Source organism: Corvus moneduloides, chromosome 5 (assembly GCF_009650955.1).
Source record: "Corvus moneduloides isolate bCorMon1 chromosome 5, bCorMon1.pri, whole genome shotgun sequence".
NCBI classification, from domain to species: domain Eukaryota; kingdom Metazoa; phylum Chordata; class Aves; order Passeriformes; family Corvidae; genus Corvus; species Corvus moneduloides.
In genome coordinates, this window is record NC_045480.1 from 38,746,918 (window position 1) to 38,763,420 (window position 16,503).

Genomic DNA, 16,503 nt, shown 5'->3' on the forward strand with positions numbered 1-16,503 from the left:
GGGCCGCTGCCGGTGACGTCACGCCGCACCCCGTGACGCCTGCGCTCAGCGCGGAGCGGAGCCGGCCTCGCTGGACAGGGAAACGCGCTCCGTGAGGGCAGCGAGCCCGCGGCCGGGAGGTACCGGAGCGCACGTGGAACACGTTCTCCCGTCCTTCTCCTGTAGCCGTGGCGGGGCGGCAGGCGCAGCCCGCGCCTGGCTCGTGGCGGGGAGGGACACGGAGGGACGCAGGGACGGCGCGGAGCGGCCGCGCTGCCACCGTGGCACCGGCGGCGCGCGGGCTGCGCGTCCCGGCGTCCCCCGCGGGCCCGGCGGCGGCGGCGCTTCCCGCTGTCCGTGCCGAGGGCTCCACCTGCAGCCGGGCCGCGAGCGGGAGCCGAGCTCGGCCGCGCTGCCGGCACGGACGGGGGACGGAAGGAGGGAGGGCTGCGGGAATGCCGCTCGCCGTTGCTTCAAGGTGCCCTACTTGGGCTGGCAGCCGAGTGCCGTGGGGTGGTGTCATTGGAGCCCCGGGGTCACGCGTTAAGTGCTTGGTTCGGAAAGGTCGTATAGGTGCTTGCGAGTGCCTGTTGCTCCAAAGACACCCGGTTTTCCCTTCGGTTATCTATCCAGGGAACGGCAGGTCATTACTCCTGCTGCAGCTTTTTTCTCCCAAGTCCCAGCTGCAAGGAGCCTGTATGGCGTTTCTATGTTAAAGCACGAACTTTACATTACTGCGTTGCAGGCGGGCCCTGTGCCCCACCTGTGAATGCCTGGTTGATGCACAAGGGGCTTTCTCTGTTCCAAGAACTTGCCAGGAAAAGCAGACGTGTGGGTTGGTTTCAGGCACTTGTGAATACTTTGTTAGGGAAAAGGACAGAACGTCTGCTTGTTCAGACTCTGTCACAGAGGACCAAAACCATCATGCCGTTGCATGAGTTGGTGGTGGCCTGGTACGCTTAGTACTGTGTGCTGTTCTGGTTATCACTCATCCAGAAGGGTTTAATGGACCTCAGTGAGGCCAAAGGTAAGGTCTAAGGATTCAGACACTCTTTAGTGAGGTACTGAATAGCTTCCATATGTGTAGGAGTAACTGAATAGACCTGAAAGAGGATTCAGGTGGAGAGTGAAACAGTAAGGGGAAGTTATGAGGAGAAATGCATAAAATTATCTAATCAGAAAGCAAATTAAGAACAAAAGGAAGTACTTTCCCACAAATAATGAAACTCATTGCTTCAGGATGTTATGAAGACAGTATAATTGGGTTCAAAAAGGATTTATTCAAATGTATGGAAAAAAGATTCATTATTATTGCTTGGATTCTGCTTCCATCTCCTCAGGAAATCCCAAAACAGCTGATTGGTTTCCAGAGCTTGCAGAATAAAAGATCATTCTACAGAAGTACTTTCTTTGTGTGCACCATTCTAAACATCAAAGCTAGCTACTTCACGATCATTTTGTATTTCAAAAAGCTTTTTTTGCTTCCTTCAAAAGCAGAAACAAAAAACCCCAGGCTAGTGGTAAAACATAGTCTGACAGTATTAAACCAGTGTAAATACAATAGTTTCGAATTGTACTCAGTAACATTTGCACTGGTGGTGTCCAAGACAGATACTTTGGATGGAGTGAGACCTTGAGGCTAAATGACTTCAGCACAAGAATAGTGATTGCAAGAATAATATAATTACAACCGGTACATCGGCTTTGAATAAGCAGCTGAACGATACATTGTGGCCTTTAGGTACATAAATCACATAATTCATCCCTTGAATAGGAGTTACCATAACTCTGGTATTGGAATGCTAGGTAACATGTGTGATTTTTGTTTTTACTAGTTCAGAAGTATTTAAGAATTAACTTTCATTTGTGGAAGCTGTGCCTAATTTAGTTCAATTGTTTTTTTTTTTTGATGAATAAAAAAGCAACAAATCACTAATTCTATAACCCGCTATTACAAACTGCTACAAATGGGTAAAGGCTGTGATGTTGCCAAGAATAGCAGCTATTGTCTTGCTGTACTGCACATGAAGTTTGTGGTTTATTTGCAATTTGTGAATTATTTTGAAGATGGGCAAGGTCTGTGCCATTTTTGGAGGATCCCGTGGAATAGGCAAAGCTGTGGCAGAGCTCCTGGCACAGAAGGGCTGCCGCCTGGCCATCATTGCTAGAAATCTGGATGTGGCCCAGACCACTGCACGGAATCTTGGTGGTATGTATGCTGCTGTGCAGTTATCTCCTCACTGTCCCGTGCTTAGGTGACTTGTAAAAATAGCTAGTCATTAAAAACCCCTTATTGTTTAACTAGATGAAAAGGAAAATAAAGAGTGAGAAATAAAAAAAAAAAAAAGCTGTATTGGTACAATTTTGTTTTCACAATAGTTGTTGAGAAAGCAGGTTACCTATTTAATCTGCATTATAGGAATTTTAAGATGAATGGAATTGTTCCGGTTCGCAACAGGAAGGTGGTGTGAATTGAGTCATCCTCAGCTCCTGAACAAGCTAGAACTGAGACCAGTCTGCTCATGCTGAACTTCTGATTTCAAAAGGCAAAAAATACAAAACAAGGAATTTTCACATTATTAATTAATACGATACTTGAAAATTGTCTGTATTTAATTATTTGGGCATTAAATAGGTTCCTTAAATTATAACAAGTTCAACATCTGTTTTACAACTGAGTTGATAAATTCAGAAGAAGGTTTATGAATTATATACAGCTTTTACTGTTTATTTTGATGTTATATGTATTTCAATACAGCAGGACATCTGGCACTTAGCTGTGACGTGTCCAGTGAACAAGAAGTCCAAAAGACTTTTGAGGAGATGCAGAGGAATTTGGGTCCTGTTAACTACTTGGTTAATGCAGCTGGGATCAACAGGTTGGTTGCTCCTTACAAGACTATAGGTACTTAATGCTGTACGAAGGCAGCTCTCTGTAAGGTGCTCTCAACCTTTGCATTTCGTAAGATAGTTGCTAATGAGCACATCTGCCAACAATATTAAGTGCTTGCCAGTATTTTGTTCCTGATGGCAGTAAAATGCTAACCGATGATACAGCTTTCACTGTAGTTTCTGCATTCTGAGTTCCCCCTCTACTCTTTCTTCCATTTTTTCCCCCCAAATGGTCCAAAACAGTGCTTGATACCTCTCTGCAAAAGAGGCTCTATGGCCAGAAGCATGGGTAACTTGTTCTTGCTATGTTGCATTTTGAACGCTCGAATGTATAGAACCATATACACCCCCATAATATTCTATCAACAGTCATTTTTTAAGAGTACATGTGATCAGTGGGGTTGTTTAGCGAGTTCCTTGGGGGTTTTTTGGTTTGTTTGTCAGGGATGGTTTGTTACTGAGAACCAAGACTGAAGATATGATAGCCCAGATTCACACCAACCTTTTGGGAACGATGTTGACTTGCAAAGCTGCTGTAAAGGCCATGATTCAACAACAGGGAGGTGCTATTGTCAATATAGGTGAGTTACTTGTGTAAGCCAGTAGAATTCTGTGTACTAGTCTTCCAGAAACGTTTAGCAGGTGTAACATACTACATTACTTGTTGCAACTAACTTGTTTTCCTTTTCCTTGTATTTAGGCATTCTATATTTAGCATTTCTTGATGAATGCTTATTCTTTTGTGTAATTTCAGCAACTTCTAAATAGAAAACCAGCTTTTTTTCAGTAATAAACACCTCAGAGTTTATATTTTATTGAAAAAAGAATTTTGCTATTTGTACTAGTTTGAAAACACACCAGTGGGAGATTGCAAGTCAGAATTATAATTTAATAAGAAAATTAAAATAAATGCAACAGTACAAGAACACTGACAGAGTCAGGATACAGCCTGACACCCTGTTAATCAGGGTGGTGGTAGCAGTCCAGATGAAGTGGTCCTGTTGAAGCAGTGATCCTGTGGAAGGGTCTGCTCTTCACCTGAGGGTACAGTGATAGCTCTTGTCCTCTGAGAATCCGCTAGGTAGGGCTGACTGAGGTGCTCCAAACCCCAGATTATATCCGGGTAGGAATGCTTGGTTCCTCCCCCTGGGTGGAGCATCTCACAATGGGATGATGTAATTTTATGAGTCATGCAGTGAGGCTTGATAGCCCATTAAACAGAAGACATCCCTCTGGAGAGAGTTATCAGGGATGTGTCATGGAAGAGATAAAGAACATTGCCCCACCTGGTTTTAACAGCTGGTGATAGAATACATACTTTTGCTTACATCTTACATTGTAACCTAAGATACTATTCTTAACCAATTCTTCCAATATCTAGAGCTACCAGCTGCTGGCTATTAACTAAGAATTGATAGGTACAGTCAGTTTCTTTCTTCTTTTATTTGATCAGGGGGAGGATACTTTCTCTTAGAAAGTCTTCATTTTACTCTCATGGTGCCTGTTGGTCAACATAGGTACATGGATTGTACAAAAATCACAGATACTTGGGGTTTTGCTTATCTTAGCAGGATAAAGTGCATAAAGTAATACATATTTTACTCATTTTCTTGGGATCTCATTTCTCATTCCAAGTTTAAAACTAAAATGATAAAGCTAGTACAAGGTTTCAAGTTACCCATTTAATCTTCTCTTTGATGCTTCTTTATTTTAGGGAGTATTGTAGGACTTAAAGGCAACTCTGGTCAAAGTGTGTATAGTGCTACCAAAGCAGGATTAGTTGGATTTTCACGCTCTCTTGCTAAAGAAGTAGCAAAAAAGCAAATTCGAGTCAACGTTGTTGCTCCAGGTCAGTTTTTGAGGAATTCCTGTGTGCTTGACTGTTGCAATTCACTAAGACTGTGGATATTTCTTGTACTCTGAAAGTAACTTAAGGCAAATTGTTATTATTTTCTTCAGCTGTGTAAGTAAATGTTTTTAATATCTTTTGTTTGTTTGTATGTTTAAAGTATAATACATTCTTTTAGAAAACTCTCAGTCTTTTTAAGGGAACACTGAGAAATTTGGAAGAGTAAGCCTACCTGTTTCTATAGAGGTTATTATTACATAATAAATGTCTTTCTTTTTTCCTTTGTTTCTTCTTCAAAACTTGCTGTCCTTGCAGATGGAAAGATTAGAACTAATTATAGACAGAGAGCTATCCTTGTCTCCAGCTAGAGAATGCTTATTTGTTGTTAGAGAAACATGACAGACCATGAGAAGCTGTCATAAAAGCACCCCTGTCTCCCTGTAGTAAAAGGAGTCCTAAAAGGTATTTCTGTGAGTAAAGGCTGTGATTTCATAAGATGATCTAGTTCAAGCAAACCACCACCCTTAAGGAAAAATCCTTTCTATATAGTTTTTCCACTCATAACTGTGTACACTGCTGCTTACCTTCTGCTACCTCTGATGCCTTTCAGAATTCTACATGAACCTGTTCAGCTTGTGAACTAGGCAGGAAAAATACTTTTATTCTTTAGTGAGTTGAGCAGCTCTTCCACAGCCATCATAAAGGGGCAGTTTTACAGTAGAAAGCAAAAGGGAGACTTTCCCTTCTTGATGGCAGCTAGAAAGCAGGTAAGATCAGCTCTTTATGAAGCTGCACCTTGTGTGTAGAGTTGTGCAGCAGTGGGAAAGCCAAATCTCAGATAATGGAAAATTGTAAAAAATGTCCTTCAAAAATGTCAAGAAATATTCTTCAAGTGAGAGCTCTAACAGAAGTTATTCAAGCGCTGTCATAAGTTCTAAAATATAACGCAAAATCACTTTCAAGGCTGAGAGGGTTTCTTGCCAGACATTTTGTGCTTGTATTTTAATTGAGAACACTTTGGTGAAATGAGTATATTTTGTCTTTCAGAAAAGTGATACTAAAGATGGGTTTGGGACTGAATTTTAATTACCCTTTCTTGCTTGGTTGTTTGGTGTTTGGTTTTTTTTTTCTTTCATGGACTTCTGTAGATCTCTGCATTTTCATTATTGCATCACTGTTTCCAAAATTGAAAGGTATTTTATTGGTTAGATAAAAAAGTGTTCTTGGCCATCAAATGATGTGGGCTGCTTTGGAGACTTTGAAGAATGGTAGCTGGTGCTGAATCCTGGTAGTAGATTTCACTTTGTAGGATTCAGTGGGAAATCCACTAGATAAATTTAGTTGAAGGTTAGGTAACTCTTCATATATCTCTCTGCTCTTAGGCTTTATTCACACAGAGATGACAGCTCATTTGGAAGAAGATCAGTTGAAGAAAGCAATTCTTCTTGGAAGATTTGGAGAGCCTCATGAAGTTGCACAAGCTGTTGTCTTTCTTCTAGAATCTCCGTATGTTACAGGGAGTGTTCTGGTTGTAGATGGAGGCTTGCAGCTTATGACCTAAGTACTACCTTGAATAAATGACTGCTTTAATGTCATGTTGGTAACATAGAAATATATACTAAATGAAGGGAGAGGGTTGGAAAATGTTTAAAGACTGATGTACATAATTGACTTAGTCTTATTTGGTCAGAGGAGAAATTCAGCAGCAGTGAAGTGCAATGTGTATGTTTAGCTGCCTGAAAGAGTCTGTTTGGTATTACAAAGTCTGTGCATGAAACAATTTGAAAAAGATCTGGTTTTGATATGGTGATAGCTTTAATAATGTGCTGATACGTTTTTAAAGCACTGTATTTTTATAAAGTCCTGTTTTCTAATTTGGGGTAGAGTGAGATTTTATTTGAATTATCATGTTACACCAAGGTTAATAAAGTGCAGAGACATGTTTAATGGGTGGCAGGTATGATTGCATCAAGTTTTTCAAGTACGGCAAAGATTGTGAACTGCATAGTTTTGCATTCTTATCAGTTATTCCCTACAAAGTAGCAAGGAGTTTCCTTTGAGCTTTGTTTGTTTGTACCTAACACTACAAAGCTAGGAACTTCTAGATCTTCAGCTTACCTGAAATGCCTTTAGGAGATTTAATTATATGCAATGTGTTTTTATAAAGACAAACCCTACTCAGTTCCATTCCTGAATGAATGTACAGCACTCAATCCAGTGGCACTTGTGTGTGGCCATGAAGGACTGTTACAGCACTGGAGCTGCTAATCCTGTCATGTTCTCAGCTTGAGCTGCACATGCACTGCTGAACACTACAGCTGCAGACCTTGCTGCATAAGAGACTTATCAAGGACAGTAGATGTTTAGAACATGTATCACTTGCAGAGCACGAAGTCAAGGTGTTTTGCCCTGTATCATCATGAACACTCAGTTCAGCTGTTAATTTGATGCTCCCTCATATGTATGTACAGTCAATAAAATAGCCATTTATTTTATTCAAAGCAACGTTTGAAGCAGAGTAATTATTCTGCTGTAAATGATTCTGAGTGTTCCCGTCTTGCTGAAAACTTACCAAATGTTTGACCTCAGGCTTTTCTATTGAGCTCAAGTAATTTTTGATAATTGATGCTTTTATTATCTCTGAAGAAAAATATGAATGTGGTTCAGGACCTTCACTTCTTAGCTCTGGTGTTCATTGCATCATAATCCAGATGTTGATTCAGCTTTTGAATTACTTCCCATCTTGGCACACAGCACAGTACAGAAAGAAGAGATCTCTGTGATGATAACTGAGTCTTTAAAGTCGGAAATTTTCTTCATTTGTGCAGCTGAGATGTTTTGTCTTTGTGCCAGAAGACAGTGCATGTTCAAGCTTCTTGCAGGTATGCATTGAGAAATAATACAAGGAATACTTGTATGATCAGGAGATTTTACAGTTGGTTGTGCTACTCACTTTGGAATATAAAATACCACTGAAAGTAATCCTTCCAGGATTCCTTATTTTCCTGTTACTGCTGTTATGTGTCACATGGGTCTTTGCACCAAAAATATAATTGCTAATTATGTTTTTCCTTGATAGAAGGAATTGGCCAGAGATTACATGAATTTTTTCCAAGGGCACTGAAGGTGAGGAAGGACAGCTGGTACATTCTTACTAGTCGAATAGGAATATGTCAGTGACTTGGCTGCTGCCCATACCTATGGTTTGTATTTTACAAACAAAGCCTGTGTGACATACCTTGACCAAAAGCCAAACCTAAGAAACATGAAATAATTCCCTTGTAGTGAGTTCTGACCCTAATTTTTTTTTTTTTTGTTAAGGGAGTTGTTAAATAAATTATTACAATGGAATTTTTAGTTTACATTTGCAATTAAAAGCTGAAATAATGCTGTCAGAAGAATCTCAGTATGTACTGAAACTTTTTAAAGAAATTACTGTGGCATGCTATGTTTCTATTATTGCTGTTGCCACAAGACCAGACTGAAGTGTTGGTAGCTTTAAACCATACTTTTAAAAAGCTTTTTTCCCCCTTTTCTCCAGACTGGTAAATTAGAACTGAAAACTGGTTAACATAATCCTGGTTCTGTCTAGCCTGGTGTGATGTCTCAGGCAGGGGAAGAGGGGAATGTCCAGGGCGGGTGACAGAGCAGGTGTGTGTCTCCTTAGAAGACTCTGGTACCTCCCGCAGTTTGTGACTGGGATTTTTGAACCCACCAATGGGTAGCTCTGCTTGAGGCCTGCAGGCATTAAAAACAGCCCTCTGGTGCTCTCTCTGTTTTGCTTTTGATTTTGTAGACCTCTATCTTATCCTGCCTGCCTTCATTGTTTCTGTTTCATACTGAAGAAACGTATTTCTTTTAATTGTTTGTTGCTAGAGAGCTCTTTTATATCTTGTATTGTCTGTGTTAAACTTTGCTTTACTTTTCCAGTTTCTCAAGGACAGAGAAACAGATAGAACTTCTTGCAGAATTCACTGTGGATCTATTTTTAAAAAATTAAATTGTTTTATGTTTTGCTTTATGTTGTTTCCAAAAATGATAAAAGTGTTTTGCTTTTTCCTAACCTTTGCAGTTATATTTTCAGACCAATAACTCAGTCCCTAATAATTAATGGTCAACTTGGAGTCCATTTCTATATATCTATGTAAAAGTCTGTATATTTGTATTTTTTTCAGCATAAATTGTTCTCAAATATCTACAATGAGATTAGTTTGCTGGTTTTAACACCTGTTTCCTCAGTGAGATGGTTCTGCAGTTTTCTAATTCCTTAATCCGTTTGTTACTTTGAGTAACTTAGTGTTCCTAGAGTACACTGTGGTGTTCAGAAACTGCTGTCTCAGAACCCTTAGAAATAGGGATTGTACTTTGCCTGTCCCAACAGAGGTGCCTGGGGTGTTCTGTTGGCACTGCACATCCTTAGGAAACAACAGCTGCTGATTCATACCCTTTGTCTTCTATCTTTAAACGGTGTACTGATATGACAACTTCTTTTGGCAGCACAGCATCTTTAATAGTTTTTGGCAAGGGAATGTGTCAGATGCCTTTTAGAATTTCAAACATGCACCATTATTAGATCTCTGTACTCTCATCTCTTTTAAGTTCCTATTTAGAAGAACTCTAAAATGTTTATCAAACATGACTTTTCCTTTGCAAAAGCAGCTCTGTATGTTTAACCTGTTGTTTTCTTGGCTTTAGAACAATTTCTGGCAGTTTGCTATGTACAGAAAAATAGAATTGGTCTTTAGTTCCCTGGACCCCTCTGGAATCCCTTCTTAAAAAACAAGTGGTCCTTCCACCCACTAAAATCACAAAAACTTGCTGTCACTTTTGCCAGCTTCCAGTCGCTTGATAACAAGGCAGGTTTCACTCAGAAGTTTCACACTGCAGTTACTTGGTATCTTTTAGAATTGGGGAGTGATAGCCCCTCATCTTCTCCCATTTGTCACTCTTTCCTCTGTAACCTCTCCTGATGTTTTGCTCTGAGGAGTAAAAGCTTCAAGTGGCCTGTAAAGGTTTTCAAGTTCCTGCATGGTATCAAAAACTGATTGTAGGGTTTTGTTCAGTCTGGGGATTTTTTTTCCTCAGTGGTCTTTCCTTCCCTGATCACTTTGCTTTTTACTTTGACCATCTGCTTCCCTTCTTTGGGCACAGTTCCTGTTCCTGAGGTGCTGGTCAGTGTCAATGCACTTCTGCAGATTTTTCCTCTGCGCTCTGATCTGTCTGTAAATGTTACATTCAGTGACTGATTCCATTTGACTCCTAAAGCTAGACTGCTGGTTTTACAAAGGTTGATGTTTAAATGCTAGGAGCTTGCACCTGCCCACAAAAATAAGTTTAATTTGAGGTGTGTATTTAAAGTTGTTGTACTGAAGTTCAGTACATTCAATCTTAATGTTGTCATTGGGCACTGAATCTTAATTTTGACTTGTCTTTTTGGCTTCACTTCAATATTTTCTTATTGTATGTTCCTTCTTTTTTATGGAAGTCTGTGGTAGTGGACTGCTGTCTTTATTAATGAACTTGGTCAATAGACTTGCAGAAATAAAAGTCACCATTAAAAAAACCCCAGTATTTGAAAACAGCATTTTGGCTCAGGCCTTGTATGGTCCTGGGGACCACAGCCAGAGTTGGGTGGCCTTAATCAGCTGCATGAAAAAGAATATATTAAAAAAGTGATCTTGGCCTCTTCAGTGGGATATTTATCCAACATACTCATAACTGCTGTCTGTCATCACAGTTACATTGCTGGCCTTACACACCTCAGATGTCATAGCTGTGGCTACCATTGTAATGGTGTTGGTACTGATATTGTCTAATAACAGAGTTTACCTTGCTAGTTTTGGAAATTCAATCCCTATTTGATTGGATTATTTAATGTGTTGATATTTAGTTTTATGACTCTCCTATATATTTTGTATCAATATCTTACTTTTTTAATCTTCCTTCCATCATATTTCTGGTATGTCTGTTTTGTCACTGTCCTTGATTAAAAGCAGACATTCAGGCTTTATATCTTGTGCTGCTGGCATTTATGCCAAGCTGTATATAAATGTTTGGGGGGTTTTTGCATATGGGTGTTTGCGAGTCAGACTGTGCACTTGACTGACTTACAGTGACTTCTCAATTGAATTCTGAAAACTTCAGTCCACTATCTTATCAGACATACATAGTTTCTGTGATTCCATTCCTAATGGAAGTGAGAGAATGTGCTCTTACCCATCTGATGTTTCTTCACCTGCTATGTTGCTTAAAACTCTCCTGTAATCTCTTAAGTACCAACATCTTTTTGCTTTTTTTTTCTCTTTAATAGAGTATTTTATGGATTCCCACTACTCCATGTTTCTGCAGTTTCTAAAGAATCTGTAGTCCTCTTCCTAGAATTGTTTTTTCAGACATGCATTGAAGCTTCACCTCATCCACCTGGTTGTGGGAGCATTTCAAGAAGGCTGCAGTGCAAGTCTGGTCTTTAATTTACTCTGTTTTATTCCAGATCTTTTCTCCTACCCCACCCCATGTCACTGGTTTCTACATGGCTTTTCAGTACTACCACAGAATTTCTAAAGAGACCATCAAGGCATGTTTTGAGGGTGACTGCTTTTGCAGCTGTCATTTAATTCAGCATGCAGTCCTCTTACACAGCAACCCCCTTTCTGACTCACCCATAATTATTGCTTTGAGTTTTTACTCAGCGGGGTTCCTGCTTCAGAGAGGATATCCTTGCTAAAAGAAGGTTGTGTACTGCAGTATTTACTCATTTCTGTGACCTGCCTTGTCATTGCCAAGTTAGGAAACCTAAAATTGTTCTTCTGTTGGCTTTGAGTTGGATTCAGTTCAAAGTTCATAGGTAGTGAGATTTGCATGTTCTGGGGTTTAGTTGAAGCATATTGCAGACCTAGAAAGTTAATTGTTTTGTATGTCTTCTCTGCATTTTTCTAATGTTTGGGAAAATGATGGATTACTCTTGTTCATCTTTTGTCCTGGGGAGGTCATTGGAGCCTTACTTCTGCTTGTCTCTAAAGAAATATGTTTGTAGCTTAGGACTTGCTGTAGTGACCTCACTGTCTAACACAAACAGTCTCCTCTTGCTCTTCAGGCATCTGTTGCAGTTGATGGGCTGTACAGGGCTCTGAGCAACCTCGTCTAGTGGGAGGTGTCCCTGCCCACGGCAGGGGGCTGGGAACTAGATAATCTTTAGGGTTCCTTCCAACCCAAACCATCTGTGATTCTGTGATTACTGTCAGGAAAAGTTTGTAGCAGGACACATAAACTATTCATGAGGTGGTTTTGGTTGGGGATTTTTAAAAAATATTGCAGCTGTAAGGAGGAGCTCTGGTGGAGAACAGCTTTTGCAGACTAAGGTAATGGAAGTATATAATTTGGCTGAGTTGGTGCATGCTGAGTGAGTTAGGGTTGTATCCCGTGAAAAGATTTCATTGTGGCCTCCTGAGGGCACTCTATCCTAAGGCATTATTGTGTTAGTAATGTCTCGGTGAGTAAAGCTGTATTGTTTTAGGGAAGTGGAGTTGCCTGTGTAGATGCAAAGCTGATGGCTGGCATCCTTGTTACTTGTTTTGTAAAACCCAGTTCCATATATCCTGAGCTGCTGGAGGTTGTAAGGCATGACTTTTAAAGATGGAATGGATTTCAAACTGAGATCAGTAAAATTTGGATAGAAACTGGATATCTAAATCCCAGCTTGCAAAATCTCTTTGTTACATTATTAACTACAGTTAAAACATACATTGTAATGATTATTTATTGCTGTAGGACAAATTTTCCTACTTTGATGCGTTGCACAGTGTGAGAGAGAGGTTGTCTTGCATGACACTGAAAGATATATTGTCCATTGCTGTTATGTGACTTTTTTTCTGGAGGCAACAGTGTAGTTGATTTAAGTAAAGCAAAATGAACTCTTCAAGGTCAGGTGCACCCACTTGATTCAGTTAATCAATATTTGAAAAGACTGGTCAAGTGTAGTTGTGGAGAGAAGTCATTGGGTGTGCTTAGTGCCTGAAGAAGTAAGAACTCTAAGTCCCAAGTCATATTTGATTTTCACACACACATTGTGTTCAATTTCAGATCATACGCTAAAGGCTCCTTTTTGCTGTAGATATGTCTCTTAGTAAAAAATGCTGCTTGTACCTTGCCAGACATCTTTGGGTCAGCATGACTATAATCACAACTGTTCTGGTATTTTTATGGTTTTATTTTTTATGTTAACAGCTCCTCTCTGTTAAAGTCTGGGATATTTTTTGTTCATTGTATATAACAAAATTGCCAGTTTGAGTTTGTCGGCACCAAATGCAGTGAGACATCATCCAAGTAGAAGCCACCAAAGCTTAACTTGGTATCATTACACACACATTAGGGCAGTGGGAGCATGGGGGGCAGATGTCACAGAGCAAATGGAGTTGTGTGGATGTTCCTCAACATTTCCCAGGCTGCTGGTACTGAAGTGCCCCTTGCATGTGTAGCATGCTGATGGGTTTGAAATCGCTGCATGATTTAAAAGAAATTGTTTAAGAATAACTGCAAACCGATTGTATGGTATTGCTGAAGCTTGTTAGTGAAGCAGTTTGATGTTTTGGGAATTCTAACTTGCAGATCTCCCAGCTCGGTATTTCTAATGCTGAATGCACTAAACTATATGTTCCAGGTCTGTGCTGGAGGCTGTACTCTTGACACCTGTATGCCCATGACCTGTTAAAAGCTCTCAGTTGCAGTGTTTTAATTCTCCTCTCAATATGACCTTTTTTCCCCGCTTTTTCAGATAGTTGGTAAATTTCTACTGAAAACTTCCTGCAACTTCAGAGAAAAGAAGGAATACAGTAATTTCTCGTGGTTTTTTTAGATGTCATTTAGTGTGCATGTATGATTTTTGATGGTGAGATGTCCCTGCCAGCAGCAGACTGGAACTGCATCCATTCTCTGCAGGCTCTTGTAACTCTGTTGTTGGAAGGCATATACAGAATGGAGAGTAATTTTATAGCTCACCATAATTTTCAGGACACCAACATGGAGATGTCCTTAATTTGCAATAGATTACAGGTGTGTTGCCTGGTGTATAGAAAGTCTTCTCGTATTTCCAGCACCTTTCTAGTAGCTCAGATAGGTCCTGTGTTTGGCAATCTGGATTTTGTACTCTCAGTTCTCTAGAAATACTCTGTGATGTCTGGGCCAAGAGTTGTCCAAAAAAGCGTGACAATATGTTTCCCTGAAACGACGTTGTTAAATACATAGGGAAAAAGTCCTACCATAATCCATTCAGTGTGATGAGATTTGTAGAGCTCCTTCTTCAAGTGTTGTAATCATTCTGTGCAGTGGCCATGTACTGTTATTTTTTTTCTGCTTTCTTGTTCTGCAGCTGTTCCTGGACGATTTATGCTACTACAGAACTAGAAAGTGATAGCAGTTACATACTTGGCCCAGGGTTACCTGTTGCACTGCAGTTGTTTTATAAAGCACAACATTTCTCCTTCTAGGTGGTGTTGAACTGAAGTTCATTTGTCTCCATCTGTATGGCTGCTGAAATCACCGCTGTACAGGTACTGCTGCTCATAGTCTGGCTTTTTTGCTCTAGACGTGACTGAGCATTATGTTCCAAACACATTTTTAGTAGAGATACAGTGCAGTATTAGATAATTTTATGCTTTAATCACTTCTGTTAAAGGATGCAAACTGGCTTAATTTTGAGTTGCAAGCTTTAAGACAAGTCAAAGAATACTGTGTGATGTCTGGAATACATTGTAAATTCCTTGGGGCAGGAATTGTGTTTCCATCTGCCTGATGTGTTTTACATGCTCATATTTCTGTTCAAACAGAAAATCTGTGCAGAGGGAAGGCCATTTCTTTTAGTCAGTTCAGGAGAATGAGATAAATGTCAGTAAATTCTACCCCTTGCATGTACATTTGAATTGTGAGGGAGTGAATTAGCCAACATGCATAATCGAAGCAGGCATTTCTAGTCCTGCATTAGTTTGTAGTGCATGGTGTGGGTTTGGCAGCTGGGTCATGCAGCCAGAGCATGCAGCTGATCCCCTCAGCATCATGGCATGTTGGATAATGTGAGCTCATGAAGTAATTACATATGAAATCTGTTTGGGCTACTTGCAGAGGTGAGGATGTAGCTGCCCAGATGTGGGGGATCAAGGCATTTCTTAGCATACACCCTAAGTGAATTAAAATAGACTTTGAAAGTGGTGATAAAGAAAGAAACAATGATTTATAAGCTGGGGTTTCAAGCTGGACTGGTTTTGACCCCCAACCACCAGTTGGCTGTGGTGGAAGAAAATTGCGTATGTTAACTAATTGTTGCTGTTGCCTCCAAGCTGCAGGATAAAGGCACTGTGTGCTACGGTGCACCACCAGCTGGAAAAACCTTAATGCATGTGGAATTTTGCACCTCACTGCTGATACTCGACAGAGGTTTCTGTCGTCATCCTGCTCATCGTTGCATTGAGTCTTTGATTGCTATGAATATGCTTGGACTGATGAGCTTCCTAAATAATTTGAAGTCTTCCCATACCTAAACTGGAAGTCTTGTAAAAAGTCAAGGCTCCTTTTTTTAGTCTTAAAAAATGACAAAAATACACTGTCAGGTCATACAAACTATCTTTGGACTATGTGGAAGGAGATTAAACTTCTGAAAGTTACTTTGATGCTTCCAAGAATTTTTGTTTTTTGGCTTGAGAAGTTCATTTGCTTATGCCACGCTTCTATCTCTGACTTTGTAAGGCCAAACAGTCCCAGTAACTAAGTAACAGAACAGCTGAATGTTTTCATAAAAACAGTGTTGCTGCTTAGAGATGTGATTTACTACTTAAGTGTGTCTCTACATATATAGAGGCAAAAAGTGATGATGACCTCATCTTCAACAAGCTCAAAAAGCAATCTCAGTATTTTAGTCCCCAAGCCAAACGTACTGTGAGCAGACACAACTCCAGTGACTTCAGCTGCAATATTGCCATTAATGTCAGTGCTCACTTAATTGCTGACAAAAGCCTGTTTGTAGTGATCAGTGCTTGAAATGTAAACCCAAAAGAAAAAATGGATCATCTTGCATCTTTCCTGGTATCTTCACATTGAAAAAAGGAGAAACTAGTTAATAGTCAGGATTTTCTAAGTAATTTTTTTTTTAAATTTTGATATTGTCTTGTTATCAGGCTCTTAAATGAATTTAATAGTGCTTAAACCATGCCCTTTACTTAGAATCAGGTGTGATGACATATTGCAATTATTAGAAACACAAACCAGACCTGCATATTTTCTAACGTATTAAAAAAAAAGTATCTTCCAGTTCTTCTATTTGGCAAAAGTTTCTCAGAATTTATGAGTAATGTTCCTCTGTTCTGTTCAAACAAGATTCCAGGTCACAAGCAGACTATTCTGATAAACTGTAGTTTTTAGATGCTGCATATAGGCCTCATTTAATCTGTATTCATAATATTTAAAATTTAAATAATATTTAAAATCTTACATTTGCATGCTTGTACTGTAACAGTTATTAATCTTTACCAGAAAGAAAAAATTCTATTTGTGTAATATTTATTGATGTTAAACCCACATTATATCAGCACAACAGTCCAAAGTAATGATAATACATTTTTTATAAATACAAATAAAAGGTGGCAAAATAATGCTAGTGAAGCTAAACTAAAAAGTAAATTAGCATGTCACAGTTGAGGAAAATTTGGCAAAAGATATGACATACTTCTAGAATAAAATCAGATTATTCCCACCTGACAGACTATGACATTAATCTAGATTAACCATCCCCATTACTA

At 39.6% G+C, this 16,503-nt stretch overlaps 1 protein-coding gene across 4 annotated transcripts; it reads left to right on the forward strand.

The window, feature by feature from the left end:
* The first annotated feature begins 25 nt into the window (after positions 1-25).
* Positions 26-16,460, forward strand: CBR4 (carbonyl reductase 4). Of its 4 annotated transcripts, XR_004240037.1 has the most exons (7): positions 28-119; positions 2,047-2,188; positions 2,738-2,858; positions 3,316-3,452; positions 4,586-4,720; positions 6,103-7,602; positions 14,203-16,460. XR_004240037.1 is itself a non-coding variant. In XM_032108137.1 (6 exons), the coding sequence occupies exons 2-6, from the start codon at positions 2,047-2,049 to the stop codon at positions 6,279-6,281; spliced, it is 711 nt and encodes a 236-aa protein (XP_031964028.1). In that variant the 5' UTR covers positions 26-119; the 3' UTR covers positions 6,282-16,343. The 4 variants fall into 4 exon arrangements, 3 of the variants coding, with proteins under 3 accessions (XP_031964028.1, XP_031964026.1, XP_031964027.1); XM_032108137.1 differs by having other exon boundaries at positions 26-119; positions 2,741-2,858; positions 6,103-16,343; XM_032108135.1 differs by having other exon boundaries at positions 6,103-16,343.
* The last annotated feature ends 43 nt before the right edge of the window (positions 16,461-16,503 follow it).